Source organism: Anabrus simplex, chromosome 1 (assembly GCF_040414725.1).
Source record: "Anabrus simplex isolate iqAnaSimp1 chromosome 1, ASM4041472v1, whole genome shotgun sequence".
NCBI lineage: Eukaryota > Metazoa > Arthropoda > Insecta > Orthoptera > Tettigoniidae > Anabrus > Anabrus simplex.
The window spans coordinates 1,106,695,021-1,106,715,202 of record NC_090265.1 but is presented as its reverse complement, the minus strand read 5'-3'; the positions used below and the strand labels follow the sequence as shown (position 1 = coordinate 1,106,715,202).

At 43.3% G+C, this 20,182-nt stretch overlaps 1 protein-coding gene across 1 annotated transcript in view; it reads right to left on the bottom strand.

Annotated features, from left to right (window-relative positions):
- Positions 1-19,336, bottom strand: part of LOC136858162 (uncharacterized) — a 173,739-nt gene extending 154,403 nt beyond the window's left edge. The window contains exon 1 of the mRNA XM_067137505.2: positions 19,217-19,336. Within this exon, the coding sequence (XP_066993606.2) occupies positions 19,217-19,329 (113 nt within the window). The 5' untranslated portion in view covers positions 19,330-19,336. The remainder of the gene's footprint in view (positions 1-19,216) is intronic.
- Positions 19,337-20,182: the final 846 nt, after the last annotated feature.

Here is a 20,182-nt window from a genome sequence, read left to right as displayed (position 1 = left end):
TTGAAATAACACAGGTATCCCTAATACGATCGAATTAATAGGTTATGCCACGTACTCTGTAATCTAGAAAATTTAAATTCACACTGTAAGCCGTCATTGACGACTTTGACACGAATATTAACTTACGAGGTGGAACGACCTTACTTGAGTACTAAACCTCTAGCAAGCATCACGTACGTTGACTTCGTGGCTGAAACGGTCAAGGATTCGAGGACAACGTATGTGATTATCGGCACCGTAGTGGTTCGAAACCAGCATAAAACATATGTTTCTAACGGCAGAGGTGCTCCATTTTAGCGGGAACACATTAATAATAATAATAATAATATAAATAATAACAATAATAATAATAAAATTGTTATTGCCCACCTCTGTGTTGTAGAGGTTAGCGTGATTAGCTGCCACCCCCAGAGGTCCGGGTTCGATTCCCAGCTTTGCCACCTAATTTGAAAAGTGGTACGAGGGCTGGGACGGAGTCCACTCAGCCTCGCGAGGTCAACTGAGTACAGTGTGGTTCGATTCTCAACTCAGCCATCTTCGAAGTATTTTCCGTGGTTTCCCACGTCTCCTCGAGGCAAATGCCGGGATGGTACCTAACTTAAGGCCACGGCCGCTTCCTTCATTCTTCACTGTCTATCCCTTCCAATCTTCCCATCCCCCACCAAGGCCCCTGTTTTCAGCATAGCAGATGAGTCCGCCTGGGCGAGGTACTGGTCATCCTTCTCAGTTGTATCTTGTATCCCCCAACACAATGCCTCACGTTCCAGAACGCTGCCCTTGATGCGGTAGAGGTGGGATCTGTAACGTGCTCCTCTATCTCTACAATCTTACCTCTTCAACTGGTCTACTGCTGCTTCTAACCTCTGCGTGTGTTCCGTCCGCTCGCTCAGCCGCCTCTGTGCTTCACTACTGCTCTCCCTCCGTCCCCTCCCCACTGCACGCTGCTTGTGCCGTCACCATCCGCTCTCGATCGTTCTGGACTCTTCTTTTGCGATATAAATAGGCCTGCTCTGGCCTCGATCAGCAAGTCCGACTTTGTGCAACGAACTGTGTGGTGGGAGGACTCCTTTTATTCGCATTTTCGGCTGGCCCGTATGCGATGTTTACTTCGTCTACTGCTCAAGATCCGAACTCAAGACCGCTGGCTGAGTGAGCGAGTTTTAATCTCTTTCCGCTTTTTCACATGAAACTATTTTCCTTTTCCAATATGCCCTTCTGGCTGGAAATGCAACTTTATACTTGCCGTGGCTGCAAGACAAGCCTGTAGAATTTGTCGTGTACCGACCTCCCACGGACTCGAACCGGCGGACTGCCAGGCAGAAGGCAGCCGGGGTTCGTAGCCGAGTCTTGAGCTCAAGGTATCAGAGGAGATTAATTAGTATTAAAATGATGATCAAAGACAGGAGACACCTTGTAGCATTAAGGTAATTGAATAATAATTATAGTCAGATTAATTACTGTAAGAAAAGGGAAATATTTCAAGAAGTTACATGTAGTGGAGAGAGTTTGCGAAGTGCGCTTACACAAGTGTTGACTAAGAGCGGGGACTTGTTGATCACAACAAGGTATTTACTGTGTATCGACAAACAGAGCTAGTATGCCAGCGGACCAGGCGGCCCGCCCGATAACGACAAAGGAACAAAGCCGAGTGCAAGGCCAATCAGGGTCAGTACAGATGCACTTAGGAAACAAGGAAAGATGAGGACAAAGTAAGACAGAAGACAGTAGTGCCTAGGTAGCAGCACTTACTGTGACAACTTTTGAGAATAGCTGCTTGAAGGCGCCACGGACTGGATGAACAGTTTGGTAATGCCTGTAAGACCCAACCCCTTGGTAGGAGGTAGGGATAGAACTTTGAGTTCAGAAGCGGAGATATAATCCCTGGCCAAGATGGGGCGAGGCCTTCTTCCAGCCAGTAGTTCGTACTTGTCAGAACGTGATTCTTTTCGAGCTTAGCCCAAGTGCCGCAGGGCAAGGTTCAGAGATACGCGTAGTAGGAAAGTAGGCGCGTGGAACAAGCTCTCTCTCCCTTTAGATCATTACAATCAGACTTGTAAATATACTGTGCATAGTAGTTTTAGTTGTCCTCAGTAATAAAGGACAGGGAAATAACTTCATCTTTTATTTCGGGAGTTGCGGGACGAGTCATACCTACAAATACCTCCCTACATTCCGCTCGGCAGGACAGGTAATACTTCAACATCCAACGGCCTGGTGACCAACCTACGAGATCGTCTCACTGGACAGGTAGGTCACGACAGGCACGTATAAAAATTTGGTGCCAGGTGTGGGGTCCCGAGCTCGATCCTCGAACAGTGTCAACTCACCAAAATAACGTAAGAGAACCGCGACTTCGTAGAAGATTGTCCGTAAGAGAACCGCGACTTCGCAGAAGATTTCCGTGTGAGAAAATCGCGACTTCGCAGAAGATTGTCCGAACCGCGCTACCGCGTAGTTTCGTTCGTGTGCCGCGCATCGCAGAAGAGGAGCATCACTACAGCAGCCTACTAAGCCAGCCCAGCAGAGGGGTAGCAGTCCAGTAGCAGACAACGCCATCCGGTGGAGCCGCAGCACTACCGCCGACTACTCATCCAGCCCAGCAGTGAAGCACCATTGAAGATTAAGGTAAGCTGAATATTATTTCAAATGGCACGACGGAATAGTTCAGTAGCAGCAGACCAAGGCACTGAGATGCTTGACGAGGTGGAATCAGTAACTATGAGTGGGCGTTTTGTTACAGTAGTAGAAGGACATCGTCTCATTGGACGAGAGTTTGATGGCAGTCAACCAGATAGATTGCATGAGTTCATAGCTAACGTAGATGCTGCTGTTAGTATGATTAAGGATGAGGATCAAGAGTTGTTTTTCAAGTACATTTTAATTAAGGTTACGGGCAGAGCCCGAGATAAATTATTGTACAGACGTGATATAAATAATTGGGAGAAAGCCAAGCGGGCATTAACAGAATATTATGGCCAGCAAAGCACATTAGATTTGTACATTTGTCAAATGTTCCAAACAGCGCAGGACCCGCGAGAATCAGTCGCACTTTGGGCACACAAAATAGAAACATTGTCAGCTTCTTTTAGAGAGGCAATACTTGAGGATGAATTAGAGGAGGATCGTGACGCGCAGTTGAAAATAACGAGAAAAATATGTGTTGCTAGTTTCATACAAGGGTTAGCCAACCCTAGAATACAAGCTAGGGTACAGTCAGAAAAGGGCATGACTTTTGAGAGGGCAGTTGCACTTGCTCAACAGGAAGAAACCGTAATAATGTCAAAGAAGGCACGAGAGGGCCTACAACACAAACATAGTTCAGGGTTTAGCAAGCGCAGACCAGAACAGGAGCGCAGTGCAGTACCAAAGTGGCATACTAAGCCAACACATGCTAGGGAGCGCAGTGCGGCACCAAAGTGGCATACTAAGCCAACACATGCTAGTGTTAGGGTGGTCTGTTACAATTGTAACCAGGAAGGCCACATAGCAAAGAACTGTAAGAACACAGGAACGCAGGGAGCTCACACCACACAGACGGCTAGTTCCAACACAACTGCAGGGGGCACATTCAGTAAATTAAAATGTCGCTATTGTGGGAAGCCAGGGCACATTGAACGTGAATTTCGAAAGAAACAAAGAGATAAGGAAACAGAAGTACGAGAGACAGTGCGCATAGTACGCACACAACCAAACACAGTCACAAGGGAAAACAGAACTTGTTATCGTTGCGGTCGGAAAGGGCATATACAGGTGAATTGCCGACAAAGTATACACACCCAAGGTTCACGCACACAAGGTGCACACACTCCGGTGATGCGAACGGATAGCCGTAGGTGCTACTCGTGTGGCCAACAGGGCCACATTCAGAGAAATTGTCGAAAAGCCCAAGGCAAGTCCACGGTCAATAGGGCCATGAAAGGCCAAACTCAGGGTGATCGCGTAGGAAGCAAGACCGTAAGATACCGAGCCCATTGCGAACATTGTGATAGGTGGTCACATCGAACCCAAGACTGTTGGTTCAAAAAGAAGGGTGGCAGTACGCACGCCACGAAAACCTCCGTGGCTCAGGCGGCAAACTAGAACGGGCCCGTAGCAAGGGGACAGTTACTGAGGCCCGCACACCAGAAGGTCCCAAGAATTCTGACGTAGAAGGCACGGTGCTGATCCAGGTTGCGAACCAAGGAAGACCGTTGATATTTTTGATAGATACTGGGTCCGATGTCAGCCTAGTTAAGAGGCAATCGGTACACAAGGAATGCCTGATTGACGGGAGTAAATCAATTGAATTAACGGGTGTAAGTAAGGGAATAATTTACACCCAGGGTACTGTACGTCTTGCCATTGGAAACACAAATCACACATTTCATGTGGTAGGGAGTGATTTCCAATTAACACAGGGTGGTATAATTGGACGAGACATCCTGACAGATAGTGTGATTGACTATAAGGAGGGTCATGTCACCATAAGAGGGCGACAATACCCTATGGGGGCACGAGAGACGAAGGTGATCCGTCTCGTACCAAGGACCCAGAAGGTCGTTGTTATAGAAGTAGATCGAAATCTACCTTTAGGAATTATAGAGAAGGAAGAGGTGATACCAGGAGTGTACCTCGCAGGGTGCCTAACCAAATCAGAGCGCCACGAAGCAGTGGTTAGCATGATGAATACCACTGAAAAGGCAGTGACTTTACACAGTCCACGAGTGCACATACAGGAGGTAGATAAGACCTGCCTAGCACAAGTGCGAAAGGTAGAGCAGAACAGTAGAGTGGCAAACGGAGAACCGGCCACCCAGGAGCCCCGATCACAGCGGGTGATAGACTGTTTGCGAGTTGATCACCTCACGCAGGTAGATAAGGAAGGGATATACGCCATCTGTGCTGAGTACAATGATATCTTCCATCTTGAGGGAGACAAACTAACTCACACTGATGTACTACAGCATGAGATCCCAACACCCCAAGATCAACCTCCAATTAATGTACGACCATATAGACTTCCCGAAGCACAGAAGGGGGAGATACAAATCCAGATAGATAAGATGCTGAATGATGAAATTATCACACCCAGCACATTAGCCTGGAATGCGCCATTACTTTTAATTCCGAAGAAATTAGACGCCTCAGGGAAACAAAAATGGAGGGTCGTGATCGACTTTAGGAAATTGAACGAGATAACGATAGGAACCAGTTATCCACTGCCATTAATTTCAGAACTGTTAGACGCCCTTGGCAAGGCGAGATACTTTTCAACTTTAGATCTCGCGAGTGGCTATCACCAGGTGTTGTTGAAGCCTGAAGACAGACCAAAGACAGCATTCTCTGCGCTAGGACGCAAGTACGAATTCAGGAAAATGCCCATGGGTTTGATGGACGCGCCAGCCACATTTACGAGGCTGATGAACAATGTGCTCACAGAGCTAACGCGTATAAATGTCTGTGTTGCCTGGATGACGTCATTGTGTACGGGAGTTCAATCCAGGAGCACAACGCGAAGCTAAGGGACGTATTTCAAAGGCTGAGAGAGAACACGCTGAATCTCCAGCCAGATAAGTGTGAATTCCTAAGAACCGAAGTAGCGTTCCTAGGACATGTAATCACTGACGAAGGTGTCTTACCAGACCCATGTAAAGAACAGGCCGTTAAGGACTTTCCGAGGCCGACCACTAGCCGCCAGATCAAGCAGTTCTGCGGACTGAGTGGGTACTATAGGAAGTTCATACCTAACTACAGCAAAATCGCGAAACCGCTGTATCAGTTAGTGAAGAAGGACGTTCCCTTTGTATGGGGAGACGATCAGGAACAAGCGTTCCAGACACTAAAGCAAACGCTAATTGAGGAACCTATATTGCAGTATCCGGATTTTTAAAAACCATTCGTTGTTACCACTGATGCGAGCAACGAAGCGGTTGGGGCAGTATTGTCACAAGGACCTATCGGGAAAGACCTTCCAATAGCCTATGCAAGTAGAACGCTTAACAAAGCAGAAATGAATTACAGCGTAACTGAGAAAGAATTGTTGGCAATAGTGTGGGCAGTAAAGTATTTCAGACCATATTTGTTTGGTAGAAAATTCACTGTTGTGACAGACCATAAGCCGTTGAAGTGGGTCTTCAACGTGCAAGATCCGTCTTCACGCCTGCTAAAGTTCAGACTGAAGCTGGCGGAATACGACTTCGACGTCGTATATAAGCAGGGCAAACAGAACTGCAATGCAGATGCCCTGAGTAGGAATCCCACTGAATCCAAGTGCCAAGCGCGAGTGGTTAACTCGGCTCAGCACAGGTCTCACTCAGAGACAACAGTAGAAACTCAGGCCTCAGACGAGAATAGAGAGGAGGTACCGTCTTCAAAACCCGAGGACGCTACGGCAGAGGGAATTGAAGCGGACGGTAGCGAGGTTCCTGAGGAAGCTAACGCAGAGGAGATCTCGCCCGAAGGTAGTTCATCTGAGGAAGAGGACGAATTAGGCGAAGCTGAAAAGCTAGCCATTTTGAAAGAATGTCATGATTCTTTGGTGGGAGGCCACCAAGGAATAGCGCGCACGTACGCCAGGGTACGTGAACGAATTCAGTGGAAGAGCATGAAAGGGGACATTGAGCGCTATGTACGCACATGCCACTCCTGCCAAAAGAATAAAGGGACCAGACCAGACGTCAGGGCTCCCATGAGAATCACCGATACCTCGAACACAGTCTTTGAGAAGATATCCCTAGACGTAGTTGGACCTCTTCCGTTGACAGGGGCAGGAAACAGGTACATACTGACATGCCAAGATCAGCTGTCAAAATACCTAGTAGCGAGTGCCATGCCTAATCAGGAGGCAGAAACCGTGGCACGGACGCTAATCAATAACGTAATAAGTATCTACGGGATACCAGAGCAGATTCTCACTGACCAGGGCAGTAATTTCATGAGTGATGTGTTTAAGACGCTGTGTAAAACGTTGCGCATTCGGAAAACACACACTACGGCCTTCAGGCCACAATCGAACGGTAGCATAGAAAGATCCCATAAGGTGCTCACGGAGTACCTAAGACATTATGTCTGCTCAGGGGAGCAGAATGACTGGGACAAGTATTTGCCTACAGCTAGCTTTGTGTATAACACCACGAAGAGCACAAGTACAGGGTTCACACCCTACGAATTAATTTTCGGAAGGAAGGCAAATATCCCAGGTGCGCTGCAAAAGCCACCTGAAATGAATTACAATGAACACCAGAACGTGGTGGAGGAACTGACGGCACAGCTTAGGCGAAATCACGAGGCCGCCAGAAAGACCTTAATAGAGCGAAAGGAATTAGAGAAAGAACACTACGACAAAAAGCAAAATGAGGTCACCTTTCAGGTAGGTGATAAGGTTCTCTTGCGCAATGACGCATTGCGAAGAGGAAAATCCAGAAAGCTAAGCCCACCATTCGAAGGTCCTTACGAGATAGTAGATGTTTCAGGGGTGAATTGCACCCTACAGATGAACAAGAAAGGAAAAAAGGGTTAAGGTACATAAGAATCGTTTGAAATTGTACTTGTAGATGAGTGAAGCGAGAACTGGGAAGCGAATGTATTCACAGATAAAAGGGTAACACATGTCCGTCTTTACCTTGCAGGTAGACAGCAGATATGGCGCGAATGCTAGGATTGTTGTCCATCGTAGTAGCAATGATAGTCGTGACGTCACATCGCTACAGAATAGCCGGAGAAGTACTGGATGTCAAGGTGACACCATATAAGAGTACTCCAGGGGCATATTTCGACAATCAGGGTGAGATACAGGTATACCATACGGAATGGACACTAGTTACCTATGTAAACCTGAATAAATTAAGTGATGCATTTTCAAATGTCAAGAGACACATACACTGGACTCAATTAATATGTACACAGTTAGAAAGAAGTACTAACCTAACATGTCAACAGGATGTTAAAATGCTAAGTGCACAATTAGATAGAATTAAGGAATCGAAGGAATTAATTACGAGGATTACTAAACCAATAGGGGAAACGGATAACACTAGGCGAAAACGAGGCCTAATTAACGCAATATTTTCCACCGCAAAGGCGTTATTTGGAACATTAAGTCAAGATGATGCCGATAAATATGAGTCAAAAATTAGTGAGTTAGAGCAGGAACAGCTTTCAATTATGAAAATTGCAAAAGACCAGATGATAGTAGTAAAATCAACATTGCAATCTATGAACAGCACCATTTACGATGTCACAGCCAATGAGCAGAGATTAACTCAAAACATTGCAGAAATTAGATCTTATCTTGCCAATAGCACGCTTTAGATTACAGAAGCACTTAAGCAAGTAGAATTAGAAAACTCAGTGAATAGGCATTTAATTGAGATTGAAGGCCTTCTCATACATCTGTATGAGCATTACAGTGTTGTATTATCAGGTATAATGAATACTCAGGGAGGAGTCATTCAGGTGCAAATAATTTCACCAGATGATATCATTAAAGGTTATAGGAAAGCTCAGGGAGATTTCCCTAAAGGATTGTCCTTGCCATTTGACTTAAAATCAGCTTACGGCTACTTGATTTACAAGGTAGCCACAGTGGAAGTCTTCGCTAACAAAAATTATCTAGTGTACGTCATCAAGACACCCCTTACAGATAGGGTAACTTATAAAATGTTTCACATGATTCCATTCCCCACGTATATGAAAAGTAATCCACACCATTTTGTTTATCTTCAAGAGACCAAGGACTATATCCTTATGGACAAAGAGAAACAAACTTATGTTCAGTTAGATAAAGATCAGGTAAATCAATGTAAGGTAGTAACACCCACTTGGAAACTATGTCATGTTAAATTCCCTATTAATACAGTGTACACTCAAAAGAGTTGCGCGATCCAGTTAATTATTGGAGTTAGTCAAATCCCAGATAATTGTGATAAAAGAGTGCTTCCCGTTCAACAGCTCATGTGGATACCTACCAGAGCCAACAGATATATATACGTATCCTCAGAAGAAGTTAAAGTCACATGTATGTGTAAAGATAACACCAGTGATATCATGTTAACAGGCACAGGTATTCTTGTTTTAAGTGCAGGCTGCACAGTGTATGGGCCACATAGTAAAATACAAGGTGTAGGTGAAGTGAACACTACACAAAGTAAAAACCTCGTACCAGAAGTCACACTTGATTATGACTGTTGTGAACAGATAGGTATTGAAATCAAGTTAGAACAGGTACCCGAAATGAATAAGTTGTCATTAAATAACTTGCTAAATCACATTAACGATTTACAATGGGCTACCCATAAGACACAAGAAGTGGAAGGTATGGTGAGACAAAAAGAAGAAGAACTGCAAAGACAAATGGTCAATCAACATATTAATGTGTACAGATATATTGTGTGGATAGTTGTTGGTATCACAAGTTTAATTTTAATTTGTTATTGTTGTAATTGTTGCTGTCCGAAACTAGGGTTTCCAGCAAAGAGATGGTTCGATGATGCACGGGCTCATTGCCCTAATATGTGTATAAAACAAACGGTAATTACGAAGGGTGATAAGGTTAAGACTTCAGATGAGGATTTAACTATATTCTAACGTCCCAGGCGGATCCGGGGACGCTCGGAGATGTCTGAGGAGATCGTGGAATTACACTCCAGGCCTGCTGGGGGACGCCCTAGTTCGCCTGTGAGATCTATAGAAGCAGTCGAATTAGATACAAGTGTTAATCAGAGTAGAGAACAACCTTCCCCTTCACCACAGGGTCGCCGATCCTTACGTACCGGCAACATCAGAGTATAAATAGTGTAGGACAGAAATGGACGCAACGTATGGTTGCATCCATTTCTTCCCTAAGGGGAGAGATGTCGTGTACCGACCTCCCACGGACTCGAACCGGCGGACTGCCAGGTGGAAGGCAGCCGGGGTTCGTAGCCGAGTCTTGAGCTCAAGGTGTCAGAGGAGATTAATTCGTATTAAAATGATGATCAAAGACAGGAGACACCTTGTAGCATTAAGGTAATTGAATAATAATTATAGTCAGATTTAGTTACTGTAAGAAAAGGGAAATATTTCAAGAAGTTACATGTAGTGGAGAGAGTTTGCGAAGTGCGCGTACACAAGTGTTGACTAAGAGCGGGGACTTGTTGATCACAACAAGGTATTTACTGTGTATCGACAAACAGAGCTAGTATGCCAGCGGGCCAGGTGGCCCGCCCGATAACGACAAAGGAACAAAGCCGAGTGCAAGGCCAATCAGGGTCAGTACAGATGCACTTAGGAAACAAGGAAAGATGAGGACAAAGTAAGACAGAAGACAGTAGTGCCTAGGTAGCAGCACTTACTGTGACAACTTTTGAGAATAGCTGCTTGAAGGCGCCACGGACTGGATGAACAGTTTGGTAATGCCTGTAAGACCCAACCCCTTGGTAGGAGGTAGGGATAGAACTTTGAGTTCAGAAGCGGAGATATAATCCCTGGCCAAGATGGCGCGGGGCCTTCTTCCAGCCAGTAGTTCGTACTTGTCAGAACGTGATTCTTTTCGAGCTTAGCCCAAGTGCCGCAGGGCAAGATTCAGAGATACGCGTAGTATAAAAGTAGGCGCGTGGAACAAGCTCTCTCTCTCTCTTTAGATCATTACAATCAGACTTGTAAATATACTGTACATAGTAGTTTTAGTTGTCCTCAGTAATAAAGGACAGGGAAATAACTTCATCTTTTATTTCGGGAGTTGCGGGACGAGTCATACCTACAAATACCTCCCTACATTCCGCTCGGCAGGACAGGTAATACTTCAACATCCAACGGCCTGGTGACCAACCTACGAGATCGTCTCACTGGACAGGTAGGTCACGACAAATTTCGTGTTCTATTTCAAGATCATACTTGGACTTTCTAAATTTCATTCCCCAATTAGAAGTGAAAGTATGAAAAGTGAATGAGAAAGGATATAAATTTCTGTGAACAGACGCAAGAAACTGACTGTACTATCTGTGACCTTTTCGAAACTCTCATTTATGCCTAGTTTAGGTGTGAGTTCTCTACATTAAAAATTTAGTTGCAGGCTATACCTTTCTTTTCTCTATTTTCTCTTCCAGTTATCCGTTATTTTTCCTTGATCCTATCCTGTGGGTTTTTGGATATTGTACAGTGGCCTAGGCCTCTTTTAAAATTCCTCTTATAGTTTGTGCGGTAATATATATCGGTATGATACTTGTTGTTAAATTCTAGTTAATCTTATAGTGTATAATCCCTTATTTTGTGTCAAACAACTAAATATTGATAATCTATTTGGTTTTCTGCATCAATTTATTGCCCTATGTTATGGTGATAATTATTCATATTTCGATTGTTTACTGCTGAACATAGTCATTCATTTCAAATAATCATTCTACTTTGTTTCGCGTGACCATTTTTGTTCTTATTAAAATACATGTCTATTATGAAAATACGGTTGGTTCTGTTTCTCTGATTACTGTTTCGGCCTTTCCTATACTCCTCCCCAATTTGTACTTACCACGCACACCTTTGGAATGGTCTCAGCAAAAAGCTTTTTCGCGCGCTCTGCTTATTTGCTTCCACTTTGTATTTGAAAAGTGAACTTTGGTTAATGCTGCGCACGCCTATTTTGGTCAAGGTCAGTAATCCTTTTCACTGTGTGCTGTACCTTGCTTCGCTTGCGTTGTTTACGGTACCACGCTGGTCAGACCAGCGTCATACTATACTACTTATTTCCTATACTACGTGCTGTATTTAATGGTTGGTTGCAATGAATGTTCTACAATCTTAGTTGTATTTTCATACTTCCTTCATCAATCTATTTATCCACCATCGCCGTCCCACACATAATAATTCCATGTGCAAATTACGTCACAGATCCCTCGCTGAGTCCGAGGGAATAACCAACCCTGGAGAGTGAGCAGATTAAGAAAGAAATTTGCTATTGGATTTGAAGTGTGCGATCTGATTCGGCGTCTTTCCCATAAAGATGGGTGGGGGAAGGATTGAGAAGGAAAATGGCCTTTCTCCTTTATTAAGGTACCGTCCAGACATTTGCCTGGTGGTGAAAATGGGTAACCGAGGAAAATCGTTTTCAGGACGGCCAGCATGGAATTTGAATCCATAACCTCCAGAGTCAAACGCACGCAAATAATAATCAACACCTAACAGGTCACATCAGAGCACTCAGTCATTTCCTCGCGATGTATTTTTGTGAATAGTACGATGACCATCATGTCGTAGTCTAACCTGGCTACCTAATATCGGATAACAACGGTGATATTCAGGACGAAATAAAACTCCACTCTTTGGAACAGGATAATATTCGGTCATATTTTAGTCACTGCAACCGGCGTTAATCGAAAAAAAATACTAGCCTGCTAATCGAATCTACTACCTGACAATTTGGCTGATGCAACAGCATTAATGAGGTAGTTTCTTTTTAAGTTTTCATTCCCTGCGCGAAGGGCGGGGCGGGCCTCCTAGAGCGTAACACGCTCCTCGGGCTAGGAGAGGTGATGAAAAGAGTGAGGTGTGGTGAAGGAGAAAGATGGGAAAAACTAAGTAAATAAATTAAAGGAGATGAATGGTGGAGCCTCTTGGCTAGGAGGATGTGAGGAAGGGTGTGCATTTTATACGAGAGTGCCGGGGTGAAGTTGAGGGCTGAGGAGTTGTAAGGTGGCAAAGATACGGCATGGTGAAGTTGTAAGGAGACTGTAGAGATCTGTATGCGGAGGTGTGTGAAAGAAGGAGTGAACTGGGTTATGGGGTGGACGAACGTGGTAACGAGGTTCATAGGGAAGATGTGCTGGCCGGGTGCGACGACGTGTAGCGGCGGGGAGATGTCTAGGGAAAAGCTGAGGAGGGGAGCGAGAAATTTCCACTTTGTGATGGCGTTTGTAAATGTGCACTCCACTGGAGATGAGGAGATGTACTGCGTCTTCCGTCGGTAGATGGAGACGCACTAGTGAGGTCGGACCAGTGGAGTTCATAATGCGGAACGCCCGCCATGCTGGAACGCCTTCCGCGTGAAGTTCATGTAGGACTTCGCGTTCAGTGATGGTGATGGCAATGCAGCGAATGACGCAACTAAACGTTGCGGGTTGAGACGATGTTAGTGGTGGTGACGATGTTGACGGTGTGGCGGTTCTGTAGTTGGAGCAGGCGCGTCGTCGATTTGCTGGTGATTGAAGTACCGGGGCGTTCAGAGGTGGTTGCGTAGGGAGGCACGAGGACATTACTGATGAAGGATGAGAGTATACGAGCGTAGTGAAGAAATGGTAGGGGAGGGAGAGAGTGGAGGTCGTGGTGGTAGTAGTGGTGGTGAAGGTGGTCATTATGGAAGAGGAGGGTATATCGGGGAGGCTAACTTCCAAGTGCTGGTGTTGGCCGCTTGCTTCATTAGTATCGGCTGGGAGCTGGTACTAAGCATTAGTGCGTTATTCAGCCACTTTAGCTAACCCGAGCCGCGGTGCATAGTTAGCACGTTGTAGACCTTATAGACACTTCCCGTCTAAACGTGTGATAGTGTTATTCGCAGCTGTGATCATTTTACACATTTATTATAGTTTAAGAAGGGGCTGCCTAGTCGAGGCGGTAAAGGCGTGCTCGGTTCACCCGGAAGGACGTAGGTTCGAATCCCCGCCAGGAAGTCGTAAAATTTAAGAAACGAGATTTCAACTTCCGGAGGTGCATATGGCCCATATGAGTACTAGGTTAATTCCTGTGGGCAAAGGCGGCCGGGCGTAGAGGTAACCACTCTACACCATCATGTGCCGAGGTTAACAATGGTGGGAACCTGTATCTTCCACTCCTCCAAGGGTCTTCATGGCCTGTACGGAGGAGACTTTGCTTTGCTTTCCTATTATAGTATAAGTAATAGGAATGACACTGCTACAAATGATTTCTATCATATTCACGAGCATTATCTAAACGATATAGTTGTACCATGACGAATATAAGAAAAAGTGTGAGGACTCATCGAGTTCAAGCGCGCCCCGCCAGGCAGCGCTAGAGTGGGCTATGCCCATAGTACCGATCAGCTGGCCTTAGGAATGGTGCCAGAGGAAACGTATTAGGCTTCTCCGTAACTGATAAGTATAGACACTGTCTTTTCAGAACTATGAGAGATTACAATTGCAATACCACGGCAGGGTACAATTGAAAATATCATACACGGAAATAAGAGCTACGACCTTCATCACATGTTGCGAAAAGCACAGGTTACTCGAGTGTACATATACAGGTGAATAACACGTGACTCCCAGCATATTAAAACAAACACCCATGAACTATTTAAAGGCAATACTCTACTTACCACCTCAGTTTGTCTGTGACTGGACTTTCGAAAGATTGCGTGAAGATTTGGCGGACGTTTGAGAGTGTAAATATTGCAGGATTTTTTTCATTCTGAAGAAACATCGGCACTTCAGATCTGATAAGCAAGTCTGGGGATTATATAACATGTTAAAGACAACTGAAATTTTGTCTATGGAATCGATACAATCAAAAAATATTTCGCCCCACATCGATTTTGAGTTCAGTTTTCCACTAATTACTTTCTCGGCCTGGAAAAGAATGTCACATATACGTATCGAAGGGCGTGTTAAGAGCACTTCATTATTGCTTGAACCGTAGTCTTTTTTTCGGTAATAACTGAAAATGTATGTTGATTATTGTCACGTGGAGAATGAACACAAGGCGAACACTTAAATAATTTACAAGTGTTATTAGCGACGCACCCAGCAAAATGGAACACTTAAACACTTCTCAATCGAAGAATTTCGAACTGCGCTATCAAATTCAGGTACATAGCTTTCCCAGTTTTCGATATTTACTGCTTCTTTAACCACAAATGTTTGTTTAATGGAAGTTTCTACTGAATGTTTCACTGTCTTGTCATGCATTTCCTCATTCCGAGCTAACATACGCATCAGATTTACATACGAGGTCAAGATCATCTCCCGTATAGGTTCTCAATTTACTCCTACATTTAAAGGCTGCTTTATAGGTACTTAGACACATTGAACTAGACGCAAATGTAGGAAAAATATTGTCAATGGATGATCATCTTAAGTGAATGAACGCATAATTCTGAACTGCTGTTCCAAGGGATCATGGGTGAGCTTTCCTGTTAAGACATACTTATAACATCCTTCCCAAAGCCATTCACACATTTCTAAAGTACTCTGTATGGTTACCATCGGTGAATCCAAGGTTCTGTTGTAGGCAAAGGTGTTGTTAGTACATTTCTCGGTTCGAAGAATAACAAGAGCTGTATGAGAAGGTGAACCTCTACGAAGAGCTTGAGATGGATGAATGCATTTACTGCATCAGCAAAAATATCTATATCACTAGCAAATGTGTCAGTGTCCTCACTACCTTGTAATCCTGCCAAACCCATTTCTCGATAAAATTTCATACCTTTGGGAACACTGTCACTAAAAATTTGGAAGGCAAGCCTAGTATTCATTCTCTGGATTGATGATGGGTCTAAATGAGCAACTTACAGCTTGGGGTAGACTCTAAGCCCTGCATATCTTGAGAGATCTTCTCTGAACAGTTCCCTATAAAAATTTAAATTAATGATTTTGTCGTTATAGTGAAGTTCTACTTTAGCATGAAAGTTGTTTCTTATGCATTTCAATACATGCACGAAGTCGGAGAAAGCCCAGATATTCATCTTAACATCTGCAGGATTAAGGATGTGAGCTCTTGTCTTGCCACTGATTCCTAACGATTTCCAGGCGTTTTTATTTGTCTGACTACCATCACAAGTAAATCCGACCACCCCGTCCCCAGCCTCTTCTAACTGCAAAATCGCCTGTATTAGAATATTTGCTAGAATGTCTCCTGGAGCAGCATTTCTGCTTGCTTAAACAGCAACTGGTTGCACCCAGTCATGCATGAAAGGTACGAACATTAACACTAGTGCGTGATTTGCAAGCAAGTTCTTCTGGAGATCTCGTGTGTATTCACGTAAATCAACTAATCCACCCACTACATGTGAAAAACTATTGAACTGGATTTCTTCTCTTACCTTAAATGCATTAAAAATAACAATACTATAACGTGAATGATCACCCTTTACATCCTTATGAAAATCCGAAATAGCATTTATGCTATGCGTATTAACTCCATAAGGGCAATTAAGCCCTTTACAAAGTTTTCTCAAGTGACTTTCTAAGGGCATGGGTAAGATGTTATGTCGCCAACAATGACGGAAACATTTCAGTGATTATCATATTTTCGTTACTGCTGAGGTGTTTGTTATCTCTATAATTATATTACTGTGTATTTCTAACCTGTTTCTCCAGCAAATTCATTCTAGATTTCCCTGAGTTGAGACTGGAACTAGCTGGAATTGAATTTCGATTATAAATTTTTTGGGGCCTTTTGAGCGATTTCCGAATAACCCAAATTTTGATCAATATTAGAATGAATGATCTTTCAATTCTCCATTCACTGCTACACTCCCGCCTTCAGTTTTCTTTATTCTTTTTCTGGTGGTGTCTAGGTTCTTTCTTCTGTTGGGAGTTTCACGGATCTTAACCTCTCTTGAAAGGTATTTCGGCAAATTAGGGAAAATGTGAGGTACTGCTCCTGGACGTAATTTTCATCTCATACGAGAGAGAGCCACTCTTTCACCATTATAAAATTATCTGTTTTTACTACCAAATCATCAGGGAAATGAACTTGAAAAATTCTGCTAATACGCGTTAACTTAATATCCTTTCCTGGAATAGCTCTGGCCCATTTTTCAAATTTATTTCTATCCCTCGGTGGTGAAAGGAATAGCAAATCATTAACTACTCTACCATAGCCTTACTTACAGCCAGAGACAAAACAGTACGGCATCTCGAACTATTAATTTAATCAAGCCAAATAAGATACGTGCTTTTAAGTACACAACACACAATGAACATAGTTTAGGAACTGAAAGCAAAGAAAATTCAACTTATAGAATGAAATACCTTTCACAGTAACGTCTCCCGCAGATTTCTATAGCCACCTTGCCGGAAGTACTGGAGCACGTGTTGGACAGAATCGCTTGCAGTGCTTGCACCACAAACTACCATGTTATAATGGCTCATTCCTCACACTTAGTTCTTGTATTCCTCATGGTTGTAAAAAGGCCATAAAGTAGCAGGTAGTAATGTTTTTCGGATGACTATGATATATGCGTTAGTTGGGTTACCTTACCCCCAAAAGAATAAGGGGCTGATGAACCACCCGGTAGAGGATATAATATTATCTCCTCTTGCCAACCATTCTGGAATACCCCTTTCTGAAAGATTTTATTGAATATCATTGTCAAAATTTCCATCATGCCGTTTGCACAATTCGTATATAATACCAGAAATAGCCCCTGATTTTACCTATTGCATCTCCTGGTAACAGGTCGAATCAGCCTCATCTAATTCAGGCAGAGTGACACTCAAAGCTCCCGAAACCACAAGCCTGTCATGATAAGCTCGCCATTTATTTCCTTTATTCAATAATTTCTCAAAATATTGAACCCATGTACTATGGTACCTCTAGAACCCGAGTTATTCTTGGTTATCTGATTAATTTTAACCCATACTTTCCTGCTATCACTGTCCTTAAAATTTTTATGTATGTCTGTAACAATCGTGTATTGCCACTCCAACTTAGTCATTGTTAGCACTTCTCTATTCTTCCCATTTTTTAAACAAAATTCGTTTTCATCCGCTTGACCTCCGCCTGTACTATATCTAGTAAGTGCCTTCAAAACTACTGTATTATTCATTGCACATTCTGTATTATATCATTCAAATTTTTAAGGATTTTACCTGAATTTACCCCTATAGAATTTCCTTCCATTGCCAGTAAATTTTCCATCGTATTTAGAGTGTTTCTTCAACACTATTCTCTTCTAACAATTTTATTTTCCATATCAAAACATTCTCTCCACTGAGGTACTCTATGAATGCATCCAATATTTAATCTCGGCAACGATACCTAGGTATCTTTCTCTTCCTTAAGCCATCGTAATCCATCGCCTGCACTCTTATATCTCGGCTCATTATTTTTATAGTTGGCATATGGTTTGCCTCCGTCCAATCCCTAATGTGTATCTCTTTCATAACTTGCAGACCATCTCTACAGTATACAACTAGGTCATTTGTACATCCCTCATTTTCTGCTATACTGTATAGCTTTCCTCTCTCATTTCCGAGCCCTCATCCATCCTCTCTACCGCGCATAATTCTAAAAGATTCCCCTATTTCTGTTTCATACTTTAGCCTGGCTGTAAACTGGCTCCTTGTCCTCTTGATACAGTATAAAGAATCCGTACTAATGTGGATTAATCCTAGTTTTATATGCATATGCCCTTCCTGACGCCAAACGCATGAGGAACTATGTATTTTCTGTCCTGAATTTCTGCCGTGCTTGGTGACATGTTGTATGTAATAGACGATGTGTACTAAAAGTATCCCAAATGCCAGGCCCCAAGCTAATGGATTTAACCTAACGTGGGTATGATCCCCTGCCCATCCAGGAACCGATCGCTGGATTCTATGAACTTAATGTCTCAATGCTGATAATACATCCAAGTGGCTACACTCTAAGCATATTTTGAGTGGATAATCAAATTTAAATTATTTAAATTTAAATCAAATTATAAAAATCGACGTTTGCATAACAGCTAAGAAAAAGAAAATCCACAGCCTGTTTCCAATCATTCGACTGGGTCAGTAATCTAATGAATGAAGCCCCATCTAGTGGTGACGATAGGAATTGTGTCGACAGCCGATGTCTGTCGCACTCTTCTGGCACAGTGATTAATGACTGACATATGAAATGAAATGATATTGGAGAGTGTTGCTGGAATGAATGATGACAGGGAAAACCGGAGAACCCGGAGAAAAACCTGTCCCGCCTCCGTTTTGCCCACCACAAATCTCACATTGAGTGACCGGGATTTGAACCGCGGAATCCAGCGGTGAGAGGCCGGCGCGCCGCTGCCTGAGCCACGGAGGCTCCATCATAACAGCTAAGAACTGCATTGTACTCTTAGGATCGAGTGTTTCCATGTAAGGAGTACTTTTTACCTTCATTAAATTGATCTGCCACTTAAATGAAGTTATAAATTTATAACGATTTAACTTACTGAATATTCCTCATCATCATCATAATAATATGAGAATAAAATGACATTAAAGGTATAATGTAAGTAAGACGCTAAGAAAATGCAGAAAACAGTTGAGAGAAGAGCGTTCCATCTTACCTGTCTTGGAAGGCGGCCGGGGATAGTTTATCCACCCGTTCCACTGTGTGCAGCCCTCGGCACATCGTACAGTCTTCTGGTGGTCGGAACACTCTCACGAGCCGAGGGGGCATGGCCACGGTACACTGAAACACAGATACACATACATTAGAAGAATGACAGGTTGTACTTTCGCAAGCACTGATGGTAAACCTGGTATAATTAATCATTTGTGTAAATACTGTATTTTATTGTATGTATAATATTTGAATTAATTACTCATATATTTTGAAGTTCCAAAATTTCGAAACCTGGATATTACACATAATATTGTAAGACTATGTCTAGATAAAATTAAATGGTGGTAAGGTAATGGATTCAACGTAACGTTGAACTAACAAGCACTGTCTTACGAGTTGATGTGTGATATACTATATCAGAATTAATGACGGGCTCTATGGCTAAAAGGTTAGCGTGCTGGCCTTTGATCACAGGGGTACCGGCTTCGATTCCCGGCAGTGTTGGGAATTTTAACCTTAATTGGTTACTTTCGCTGGCACGGGGGCTGGGTGTATGTGTCGTCTTCATCATCACTTCATCCTCATCAGGAAGCGCAGGTCACTTACGGGAGTCAAATCAAAAAGATCTGCACCTGGCGAGCCGAACTTGTTCTCGGACACTCCCGGCACTAAAAGCCATACACCATTTCATTTCATTTCAGAACTGATAACATTATAGTAAAGTGAGTTAGCTGTCAACATGTCGTGTAGCAGCAAGCTTTCGTTCGAGATAGGGTGCGTTCAATTGCCACTGTCTGCATACACCATAATAGTTCTGTGTGGTTTCCCATTTTCTCACCAGAAAAATGCTGGGGCTGTATCTTAATTAAGATTATGGCCACTACGTTCGAGGCCCTAGTTCCTCACGAACGATGAGTCACCGAAAATCTGTGTTAGTGTAACGTTCATTTTTGAAAACTCTAAAAAA